This window comes from Dermacentor variabilis, chromosome 3, assembly GCF_050947875.1.
Source record: "Dermacentor variabilis isolate Ectoservices chromosome 3, ASM5094787v1, whole genome shotgun sequence".
Lineage (NCBI taxonomy): Eukaryota > Metazoa > Arthropoda > Arachnida > Ixodida > Ixodidae > Dermacentor > Dermacentor variabilis.
In genome coordinates this window covers 219,075,050-219,087,907 of record NC_134570.1, presented here as the reverse complement: position 1 = coordinate 219,087,907, position 12,858 = coordinate 219,075,050, and the positions used below count along the sequence as shown (strand labels likewise).

Sequence of the window (12,858 nt, the reverse complement as noted above, 5' to 3'; positions counted from 1 at the left end):
GCCGTAAAGGGCACGAGACATACACTTTTTCTAGGTGTCATGTAATACCAAGGTAGTGCAACACTCGTCCATTTGTAGAAATCATGCACGAGGCACAGTATGGTTGTTTCAGCTTTTTCGCCCGTATTAACTCTACTTTGCGTCACGTACTGTAAGAAAGATCGATGTTGAGTTTGACATAAAACACTCTTGTTTTTTGTTCACTGTCGTCAATGTCCTTCCTTGCTTCCATACCAAACATGCTAAAGAAAATATCAAACGTTGCTTTCCCAATTGGCAAGTGAACAGAAACATGGCGTTGTAATTTATAGAATGCAATGTCAACCAGCACTGCCTCCACCACCACAGATGACTTCTTTCTTGATCGGATGGAAAAGTATAATTCTCTGTACTACTACTGTTCAGCAATAAAACCTAGAGCCTACGCGCATTCCGTTGGCCCTCTAAATTTTGCATCCTTTGGAACGTGTCTTGCACCTAGATATTGTACGCTATCTGCCTTCCTGTGTTTTCTTTTTTGAAAAGTCAGTTCTTGATAGTTTTCTGGGAGTAATATTGTGTCACATCTGTAGCACGCGAGCCACTCGTCACATGGAAGCACCGCTTTATAAAAATGGAAGACACGCCAGACAGGTGACTGTTATGGTGTGAGCACAAATGCTCGTACATTGTACACAATACGAATCACTAAACATGAAGGGAACTTGAACAAGTTAAGCCCCAAAGTGCGCAAGCTTTTCTAAATTGTGCCAATATCGAGACACGACTTTACAAGCTCAGTATTAGTGCGAGAAAAATTATATGGAAACCCCAGCCAAAGTCTGATAGTCCACGTCGCGTTGATTTTCCGGATATACTAAGTATATGCTTCTTTAAGTAACCATTTGTCACACAGCTGCATTCCAACAAAGGACCTACAACACAGGAGCCTGATAATATAACTCTTAAGCCGCGGACGCTTTCTTTAGCAGGATGAATAAAAGGGCGAATCCCGGAACAGGACAAATTGTTCAACTGCGAAAATTTGTTTTTGAGCAAGCTGTATGGGCTTCCCTTGCAGTTGCACGCTACATTCCAGTGGATACGAATGCTTTCTCTTTTCTTCTCTTTTTTCCACCTTGCGAGTGTCCGCACACCTTTGCCACTTAGGTTGAGAAATAGTAAATAAAATGCCCTTGAGACTTGCCACGTCCAAAATACGTTTGGCAGCTGATATGCCTCGGAGCTTTTGATTCGCCGAATAATGGTAATTTCTACATTCACAGTATTGCTACTGTGTTCTTTACCGTCGCTACCACGTGGCAATATAATCATAAACGCTATAAACCTTGTTGTCAACAAATGTGCCTGCTTTTTAAGATTACCCAGTCATGGACACTTTTTTCTTTCAGTCGGTAGTGCAGAAGTGTCAATATAGTTTCTATTATACGAGGCAATGTGCCTTCCTGTGACTGACCATCAATAAATATATAGTCATCTACGTATCGAACACCTTGTCCACCTGAATGTGAGCCAAGGCACCGTTGTCTCACTTCTTTCAAACTGATTGGAGCGTTCTAGAACACTAGTGCCGCTTAAGATCCAATGCAGAACTCTGCTTTTTGTACGCAGCAAGTTTCTTGATCGGGCAAGCGGGTGTCGTCCAATGATAAGTTTCCAAATGTGCTGATAAGAAGCCGCTGCTTATGCCCTGTAATATTCTTGAATACCAATTTCTCTGGCTTATGTAATTTTGTCTCGCATGGCCTTCTAAAGAGGTGTGTGTCAAACGGAGCAAAATAAATCTATAATGTGAATCGAATGAGCAATGGACAATGTTTCAATTATTTGACTTGATGGCACAACCCGAAGTTGCCTTATTGGAATAAATGAGCCATTATTTGTCAATTTTTATGGATCTCTAGGCTAAAGGGCACTAAATTAGTTTTGCCACGCCCCTTTCATAGTTACTGTGTATGTAGGCTTGCGCCATTTTTTTATTTTTTCAGGATCAAGCGTTTGTACGAGCTCTTATGCCTACTTATTCACAGCAAGTCCAGCTTCTGTGGCCACTTTCCCACTTTTTCACACAACAGAGCGTCCTGTGTCACAGAAAATTCGGAATTGGCGTCCCGCATCCCGTGTCCAGCGTCGTACGCATTTTTTGCGAAAAATCCTTCCGGACCAAGCATGCCCAAACCTGCACGCCCTTTATGTAGTGCAAAGAAGTTGCTGAAACAATTGAATTTCGCAAAGTAACTTGCGTGAGAAAAATCATAAAGTACGCCCTAAACACAACCTACAGACATGGCAACGCTGGATAGTAATTTGTATATTCGAGAAAACATTATTCTGTTACGCGGAAACTCAAACACAAACCTCTTTCCCAGCGTCTCTACTCATAATAAAACGGCGCGCCCGGTTACCTGCAACAACACCGTGAGATGGCGCTCTCCTCTGCGCATGCGCGTCCCAGACCGCGTTGCTACCAGAAAGATCGCCTTCGTGCATGGTGCTTGCTGCCAGCGTTTCTTGGTAGACATTACGGTTGCATAAGCTGCATTTGCCGGGAAGCGTGAGAAGCATTCGGGTACCTTTGACTGGTAGCGCGCTCCACTCTTCAAGGCGAAACTTAAGGGTCCTCCAAATTTTTTTTTGACGCCTCTGGCGGAAGAATAATTCGCTTGGAGCTTTCTTTTCTCGCAAGAGCCGCTTTTGCCTTTTTTTTCGATTCGTTCGGCAGAGTAACAAAACCGAATTCTTTGGTTGCATCTATAACTGCCAAGTGGTCATTCGCAGTCATAGTGTTCCATTGTGAAAGGCAACGTCAAGGTGCTCCCCACGTCTCATATTCGCTTTCTTTTAACCTAAGTCGGCGTTCCCTTCTTGACTAGCAAGTACAGATAAACGCTCGCGAAGCTGCTTTGTTGCATGAAGATTTTACCTAGGGGCGAAGCTTGCGACTTTTGGTTGCGCAGGTTGCCTACCCCTAATATGGCGCTTCACAAGTTGGTTGCTTTTTGCAGATGAAAACTGGGATAAGAGCTCTGCCCACATTCATTCAATTGATTTGTTTATTGTTTGTAGACCTCAAAGTGTACGCAGCAGTTGACAAGGCCAAAGAAAAGGCACACAGAGATGAGCACTGTACTTCCAATTTGGTTGATAAAAAACATACCGTACATTATATGCACATTTGACCCGACTATCATATAGATATGCCTCATGTAGATATGGATATTGCTTGCGCAAGCTTGCATATCTTTTGTTTTTGCATCCCCTAAAAATGATTCTGATTGTCATCAGAGTGCACGAACCGTGAGCCAATGTGTTCACTGACACCGAGGAATTGTTACACAAGCAGCAAATTATTGCAAAAGAATTTTGAAAGTCGAGCGCAGGCTGTCAAAAAATAGATTAACAAGAACAAAAGCTTACAAGAATGAAATCGCTGCAAAGGCAGATCACCGAAAAAATTTTATAACTTCCACAGACAATGCAAATATATGACAGTTTCGAAGCATAATTTAATTTCGTACAAACAGTATTGTGCATAAAAGCAAGCGAAAGTGCATGCTTCGATAAACAAAATATGCCTTAAAAATGTTCGTATAATTGTTACATTGCAGACATTATTTTCCTGTCGTCGCAAACTGAACTTTAAATTACATATTAGGGTATAACATATAGCATATTGAATCTAGAATGCGTTTTTTTTTCTTGTGAATAGGCGCAGGTTAAATAGCATTGATTTTGGAATTACGGTATGGAAAACTGTTTACCATCTCATTGTTCTAAATAGTTCTGTGTGGAGATGTGCTGTTATCTCAAATATAATAAATGCGCGCCATTTAAAACTCTAAATGGCAGGTACTCTCGCGCTTAATATGAGCTACAACATGCGACCGCTTGCCACATGCTTTCGCGTTGTAGCTTACACTGGGTGCTATCAAGGAAGTTTATAAATTGCTGAAGTATAAACTTTCGTAGCTTCCCCCAGAACTGAAGCCAACGCTTGCACCTCCTCGACCTCTGTAATAGCGCCTTGTCGAGTAACTTTGGCTTTAAGATTAAGTGATTTGGCTCAGTTATTGTACTGATAGGCTAGTTGAAAATAAAGATTGCTTCCAACAAAAGTACTGACTTTCTCTGAGTATCGATGACATTAGCTCCAATAAAATATGATGTTCAGATTTCATAACTAGATGTGGTAATACAGAGATACACGTAAACAAGTATCTGTCTGGCAAAATAAGCCATGATTAACTCGTCGGAAGTGTGAGAAAGCGCTCCCTCACCATAAGATAACGTTTTTTCGCGCCTCTGCACGGCCCTCTTTAAAATAACTGCGGTGCGGCTTCACCTGCGGGACATCATTATCACTCTAGCAATTCTTTTTTCAAACCTCCTTGCGTGCGACAGTACAGAAGTCAATCCAGAGGCTATACATCTGCTTCATCTTTATTGAAATGTCTAAGAATGGTAAATAGAGCGAAAAAAGCTTTAGTCGGTCTTTTGGTATCTTCAATTTCGTATTTAGCGCAAGATGAAAATGTGAACACAAGAACATTAACGCTCATGTTCCCTTGGGTGTTCGTCCTTGTATCCACAAGTGCACTGCCTTTGCAACTGCTGCCCAACAAGCCCACCTCGGCTGTCTTTTTTTTTGTCAAATATTACAGAACTTATTTTTCGTCTCTTATCACCACACCAGCGGGTTTCTCGAGCTAACCTCGGGAAGTCTTCCCGCTGGCGGAAAAGACACCGGCGCCGCCAAATTCGGCGAGTGTTAGCACTGCGGGCGCAGGCTCACCTTGAAGATGGCGGCCTTCTTGTTGGCAGCGCTCATCCAGTCCACGAGATCGAGGAGGATAGCAAAGGCGTCCTTCACTTCGTCCGCGATCTCTTGCAACTGCGATCACAAAATTCCAAAGACAGGCGATAGATAAGCAGCTATGTTGTGACTAGCTTTACTGCTGTCACAAGCCAAACATGCTTTGTAATTGGACGCATGAGCCACGATAGTTGCTAAAGCACGTGTAATGGGAATCACAACATGAGGAACAGCGACACCAGCGCTTGTGCTTTTCTTACGAATTACAGCCAAGTTTCGGAGAACTTTCTATGCATACAAGAATGGCTCGACACTTGCACCGTTTGCAACAAGCGAACCAACTTCGATGGAAAATTGACTAAACGATATGTTCTATTTCTAGACCTAAATTTATATTATTGCCACGAGAGCTGACGGTGACAATATAGAACCAGACCCTACAGAATGCAACGCCAATAATATCTTCAGCAATTTTTGTTTCATCAAAACTGAAACAGGTATGTTCCTCTTCAAACTATTCGCAAAGACCTTCGCAAGGCGACTGTGATAATGAACACCATTTGTAACTCTGCGGCAACATCCATGAAAAAGCAGATGTGTCATAATCTCATTCAATCTCACTTACACTATTGATTTCTTGTGTAGTAAATTACTTGCACAACTTTTCCACTACTGCTAAGGCACCGCAAAGGACTTACAAGGTCGATTTGTAATTTGCCATTCCATGCACAAACCGCAGCACACTTTATCCAGCTTAACGTTCGTGCCGCTGTAACTTCGTTCCAGTGCCGGCTTGCTGGTGAATTTTTTCTCTAATACCTATGAACATTTCGATAGCAATTACTATCTCACTGAGCATGCCTATGTCTTAAGCAAAGGAACATTGTTACCCATCACACATGTAGAAACTGAGGTGCTCAGAGAAATGAAGACCCTCAGATGCCTTTGAAATTCCTTCCTTAGAAGATACTCGTTATTTATTCATAATTGAACCTCTAATTTTTCTGCTTCTACGTTGAAGATAGTACTGGTGTTATTGATTACATTCCCAAATATGCGAGTTAGCCACCATCACAATAAGAACTTCATTATTAGTTATTAGATTGGACGTATTCTGTCTTTCATGATTGGCTTCATTTTACAGCGTGAGATACTTTCTATCTGGTACAGCTTTCGTCAATAGACATATGTTAAGCTCCACTGAAATATCCTTTTCTTCTCATTTGTCTCTATGAACCTTGAATATGCTAGCCTTCTTGCTTATCGCTCTGAACTGTTTTTTTTTTTTAGTTATAGTTGTAGTATATATCCAAAAAGATACCCATGTTTTCTTTAGTTTGCTTCTCCAACCAATAACTATCTTTGCTGCACTGTTTCCAGCAGTTGTTAGCAGAGCTAGAGCCATGGATGCGTTTATGCTATCTGCAACGTTTCCTTGGGCTAGTTCTGCAGGCCGGCACCACCATTCATACTCCGCGAATGTTGGAGCCTCAACTATACTATATTTGGGGCTTATATTCTGTCGCAGCACTCAGTGATTTACCGTATAACATTTCGCTAGAACAGCATCTTGGACTTGTCGGTTTCCATCCTGGTGTTAACAGCACAAAACGTAGAAGAGACACGAGACGAGAAGACGACACCGCAAGCGCTACTTGTGGTGTAGTCTCCACGTCTCGTTTCCCTTCTACGTTTTGCGCTGTTAACTGCTGCATTATATTATCGTTACGAACACTTGTGCCGAAATGAGTTTATTCGCAGGAGATAGACTATGTTGGGAGCGCAGTCCAAAGCTCTTGTTCTTTTCCTCCTCTCTCGCTGCCTTTCGTATCTCCGTTGCATTTTCCCGCAAGCAAACGAAGTCCATACGGCGCGTCAGGACGGACAAGCAGGGACGAAAGGCTTGAGGTGAGCAATGTGAGTCAGTTGTGGTTCGCTTGGTGGCCAAGCATCGCACAGGAGGTGAGCTATTACGTAAGTGAATTCGCTCAGGCGGTCCACAACTACGAACGCTTTTACGAACAAAGAGCTTTTTCACACAATCCACGCTTGCTTTGCAGCGTCCAAAGAAGAGTCAAGTCTGCTTTTTCGAACGACACTTGTTCGTGACGCTCATCGTATCACCATTTCGAACTACTTTTCAAGGGCACAATACGAAGGCCAGCTATTCGACCAGCTTCAGGGAGACGCAAGGTCTTCGATACCGAATTGCCATTGTACAGAATAAAATATAAGCAAGGCCTTCGCAGTAACTTTGCATAGAGGAGATGAGGTGGGCTATAGTTCGTGGTGTCATGTTTCGCCGTGTTCGATGCGTAATTGCGAAGGGCAGCACGTCCTCCCACTTCTTATGATTGGAGGAGACGTACATAGCAAACATGTTCGTCAGTGTTCTCTTTCTTCTTTCAACGGGTCCATTGGTCTGTGGAACATACGGCGTGGAATGACGGAACTGTCAAGTGTACAAATGAAATAACTCTTCAAACGTATCAGCAAGGAACTGGCGTCCATGGTCGCTGATTAAAACGTACGGTGGCCCATGACGAGCCACAGAAGGCAGTAGTAAGACTGCCACACAAGTAGCAGTGGACGAGGGCGTGGCTCCAATTTCTGTGCACCGTGTAAGGTGGTACACGCAGACAATGAACCAACGGTTTCTATTGTTAGATAACGGGAATGGACCCAAAGGTCAATTCCTCGAACGACGCACAAAGTGGTGTCAGTGGCCGAAGAGGACCCAGAGCAGCGGTGGTCGGTTGCTTGTGACGTTGGCACGTCTCATAACTAGCAACAGAGGGCTTGGTTGTTGTGTACAACTTTGGGCCCGCGCCCCTGAGTGCGGTGTGACGTCAGTACGAAGCCGAAATGGCCGTGACGGCGACCACTCTTTTACGACACCAGAAAGTCTTATTCCTGAAGGCGCAGCATCCAACGTGCAAGAAGACCAGAGCGATCGCGCAAACCGACCAGCCAGCATAAAGAATGTTGGTCGGTGATTATCTTGAGTGGTTTACCGTAAAAATAACAGCGCAGCTTCCGTATGGCGATAACAGCTACCAGGCATTCCTGTTCCGTAACCGCGTAGTTGTGTTCATATTTTCTCATGCAACGGCTGTTATATGCGACATATTCTGCGGCACTGTGACGTTGTACAAGCACTTCTATCCCAATTCCACTAGCAACAGTATGAAGTTTGCTCAGGCAAAATGGATCGAAGTGACGCAAGAAGGGTGCTGGTTTTAGTATAAACTTCAGTGGAGAGAATGATGCGTCACACTCTGTTGTCCAATTGAAGGTCGCATTTTGTCGCAGAATATTTGTCAACGTGTAAGATGTTGGTAAACTGGGGCAGAAAGCGGCGAAAATACGAACATAGCGAATGAACGAACAAAGTTCTCGTGCTTACTACGGTGGCTTGAAGGAACTGGCCGTTTCAATGTTAAGAGGATCGGGTCTCACGTCATTCTTGTTGACTTAGTGTCCCGGCACCTGTTTTTGTAGCAACATTTCTTCTAGTTCTCAAACAGTCAAGCTTTGGCGGTGTAGTCAAGAACGAGGCTGAGGATGCCGTTATTTTGTTTAAACGTATGGCCAAAGATTATAACATCATCGAGGTGATATGTGCATATATTCCACTTAAGGCAGCGTAATTCTATGTCCGTAAATCTTTCAAAGGTAGCAAGAGCATTGCGGATGCCAAAAGGCATTGTATTAGGCTCGAATAGGCCGTCCGGAGTCGTGAATGCAGAATTTTCCTTGTCGTCAGGGCCCTTAGGTGTTTGCCAATACCCTGATTGCAAATCAAGTGCTGAGTAATAACAAGCAGCGTATAAGCAATCGATGACATCATCGATTCGCGGTAGCAGATAGACATCCTTCTTCGTCATTCTGTCTAAACGTCTGTAATCCGTGCAGAATGTCCAGGGGCCATCTGTTTGTCCAACCAGGATTACTGTGGCTGCCCGTGGGCTCGACGGCTGTTGAACGAAACCTTTGTTCATCATCTCCTTGACTTGTTCTGTAATCACTTTGCGATTGGAGGATGACATTTGGTAGGGCCACTGGCGGATGGCGTGTGCTGAGCTGGTATCCTGTGGCGAGCGTGGGCCGATGGTAAATGAAGTGGTGCATCTTCATGTGTGAAGTAGGATGCAGCAACTTAACTCGAAAGGAACTGTACGATTGCTTGCCACTCCGAAGAACAGAGAGCCTTGCTGATCATGCAGAGGATTAGTTATTCAAAACTTAGATCATTGCAATGACCGCAAGATGTAGTGACATGCGCTGTTAATGCCGCTATTGAGCTGCCTGAAGCTTTATCAAAGACAGCAATTTTCACAACGTGCGGAAGGACAACCGGCGTGGCGGAAAGTTTCAACGCCCACAATGTGTCGACTGCTTTCGCCATGCACACCACAGAGCAGCGCACCAGTATATATATTTTTAGCAGAGTTTATGCTGAGAGGCCTAACTACACGGTCAACACAAACAGCGTCAACACTAGTTTAAGAAACACTAGCGGGCGTCAGGCACCATGATCGTACAATCACTCTATCGAGAAGGCTGAGTGTGTCCCTGTCTCTGTTACGCGAGCTTTGTTTGGAAAGCGCTGGTATCCAAAACGTGTTCAACGATACTTCGCCACTAGCACAGTCCACGCAAGCGCCGCGTTGTCGATATCAAGAATTACATCGGGCGAACAACGAGAAAAAAACAAGGAATTCCGGCACACTGTCCTGGCCAGCAAAATACTCACAGCACAAACACCAAGGGGATGAAGGCGCTCCTCGCCGCCTATTCCACGAAAGATAACGGCGTTCTAAGAAAACAACTTTGTGGCCTATACAGTTTTTGAAAGCGAGCCTTGTCCCAGACACAGTCGCCGTAGTATAAACGAGTGCCATGGTCGGTATTCCGTCATTGCATTTCTCTCAAAGACCGTCCGGAGACGTCGCCTCCATCGGTCGGGGATGCTATTTTTGCGGCGCCGGTGAGGAAGAACGACGCCGAGGGGACCGAGAGCGACGGCGGAGACATTTGGTCGGTGGCGTCAAACTCTGCTCAGATGCCGGGGAATTGTTGCGTCTGGTCTCGTGCGAGAAATTGTCCTTTGGAAGCAAATCGGTCGTCCGCAAGTCATATGAAGTACGAAGTCCGGGTAACGAGAACATCGGTGGTATCCTTCGTGATTTGGCGGCGTCGAGAATAATACCGAAATATATGTCCTGTGAAATGGCAATTGTAGCACATAGGAGGGTCCCGGTTCACAACATATTCCTCGAAACGAATGCTAGGCCGCTTTGGGTGGCAAGGAAGTTCGTTGTCATGTGGGCAACGTGTCTCTGCTGCTCGCTGAAATACACTGTATCGGTGACACGTCGCGTTGTTGTAGTAGAGTCGCTGCTGTTGCCGCGACCTGTCATCATAAGTCACAAGGTCTTGTACGTCTGTGCGGGTGTTGTTGTGGCCGAAAGCCATAAGTAGAGCCCCTGATCGAGGCACGAATTCCGCATCTTAATGCCCCTCGCCGCAGGATGCGAGAAGGATGCAACGCTTGGCTCCAAGCGTACGTACATACAAATTGGCATCTGATCACCTGTGCAATGCGTCAATACACAAGTGCTAATGCATGAAGGAAACAAAAGAGATCAAGCGTTAGTTTCCCTTGTAGCTGTAACGCTAGTTGCTGATTCTAGGGCATTAATGCAACCGTTCTAGAAAAATGTGTTTACAAACTCGCGCGTCGTTGTGTTTTCAGAACCCATATCAATATTCACGTCGCCACCAATAACTACACATTTCCGGCTTTCACTGGCAAATGACAACAGATTATTCATAAACATGAAAAAAGCATTCAAACTACCATCAGGTGGCCGGTACCAAACAGAAAATAACGTATCATTGGTTTCAACACATAGCACCTCAATATTTTCATTCGTATACGAAAAGTTGCCAGATAGATCACATGATATAGACTCATTTACCAACAAGGAAACACCTCCTCCACGCCGTGATTCTCTGTTTAAATAGTAAACTTTCTTATTAGGTAACTGAAAAATATTGCTAGCGTCAGCATGAAAAATGGGAATCCCACCTAGTTTTCGGTATCCACTTGTTCCTGGGAACGAGCTGAGTCCGTTGGTGTCCAATAGCTGGTGGTTTTTCGGCATTTCGCTCTACAAAACCATTCGTGGAATACGGAGCCGACGCGATGTGCATCTGCTCCCTCTGGCTTCTTCTTCCACTCCTCTTCCAGTTTTCAGTTGAAAAAGCTGATCTCATTACGTCTTGAATGAGACCAGGTTTTTCAACTGAAAAATGCAAAAAATGGTCTTATTTTGAAGAAGAGGCGTCTCGCGGCACACCCGCATCGCCAACGCGTGGCTCGGCTCGGCTTGGTTCGCGCTGTTGATTGCTGGCGTCTTTTTGGACAGTGCTTCGAATTGTCTCGCCGTTCCCGGTAGCTGTGCCTTTGCATAAGGAGCAGAAAATAAACCTCTTCTCAATTGGTGGAGGTTCTGGGACTCAAACCCCGTCGCTTGAAACCCTGGAACGGCGATCAAGAACGCTACCACCCGCACTGACCGGCAGCTCATCCCAAACAGCGCCGACGCCACAGTTCGTCACCTGCAACGGCGTTCCACGACAACGGAACCCCAAGATCTTCAGCGGTGCAGACGACGAAGACGTGGAAGACTGGTTTGCGTCATATGAACGAGTGAGCGCGCACAAGTGGGATGGTCGAGCGAAGTTAACCCACGTCATCTTTTATCTGGCCGGTGTTGCCCAACTCTGGTTTCACTATAACGAAAGTGACGTACCCACATGGTCAGTCTTCAAGACAACCTTTACGGAAGTGTTCGGCTGACCAACTGTTCGCAAGCTGCGCGCTGAACAACGCTTGCACGCCCGAGCACAGCAGACGACATAAACGTTCACGAGCTACATTGAACACGTCGTGGACCTTTGTAAACAAGTCAACGCCGCCAGGCCCAAAGCTTAGCGAATTCATCATATACTGAAAGGCATCGAGGACAGCGCATTCCAGGTGCTCATAGCCAAGAATCCGCGCACCGTCTCCGAAGTCGTCAGCCTATGCCATAGTTATGATGAGTTAAGGAAGCAACGCGCTTCTGGCGGGGGAAGGGGGATTGGCGTGCTCCCGGAAGCGACGACTCGTTGGCGAGCCTTGACAGCATGTATGACCCATCTTCATTCTTTTAGCGGGACAAGAACTTCGTGCTTGACGAATTTACCCGCCAACTTTCTTTAGTCCCCTACACTCAGGAGACCACCTCCCTTCTTCCAAACACGCTCCCCGCCCTCATTTCCGAAGAGGTAGCTCAAGTTGTCCCTTCCGCACACCATCAGCCGCCTGAAGCCGCGAATCTCAACTCTGCGATGGCAGTGCAACTCTTCGCCACGCCTCTCAACTATGCGCAGCCAGGCCTCTCTGTGGCCGCGCCTCTTACGTACGCGCCGGCAGTACGCACGTCTCCGCCAGCGTCTTTCTCGACTCAGTCCCAACTGGTGCCACTGGAAGCCCATGCTGTATATTGAACCGCACCGAGAGCTATTCCTTGGAGCACGCCTGACAATCATCCCATCTGTTATTCTTGCTGCACTCCCGCACCAGTGGCCCGATATTGCCGCCGTCGCCCTCAAGCGCTTGGCGACGCCTCTCGTCCTTTGCAGTACGGCAGCCAGCCCTTTCGCCAATACGCCGCTCCTTGCCTCCAACCGAATGCTCCCGCTGACCTCCCAGAATTTTCCTCGCGTGGATCGCTATCCCCTCGCCCACGCTAGCTCTCCCCAACGCGTCGGTGATACGCACCACCTGACCAGGAAAACTGAACGTCGCAGTTCAAAGAGGCAGGAACTGCGCCCCGTTGGAACTGTCTAAGTCCTCGCACCTGTCCTGCTAACCTGTCGAAATATGTGAAGGTGTTCCTTGGATACTGGCGCAGCCGTTTCTGTGATAGGCGCCAAACTGTGCAGTACACTACGAAAAGTGACCAAGCCACTTCCTGGACTGTCGCTTTGTA

At 45.9% G+C, this 12,858-nt stretch overlaps 1 protein-coding gene across 1 annotated transcript in view; it reads right to left on the bottom strand.

The window, feature by feature from the left end:
• LOC142575026 (neprilysin-1-like) overlaps positions 1 to 12,858 on the bottom strand; it is a 278,838-nt gene that overhangs the window by 76,470 nt on the left and 189,510 nt on the right. The window contains exon 5 of the mRNA XM_075683998.1: positions 4,793 to 4,891. Within this exon, the coding sequence (XP_075540113.1) occupies positions 4,793 to 4,891 (99 nt within the window). The remainder of the gene's footprint in view (positions 1 to 4,792; positions 4,892 to 12,858) is intronic.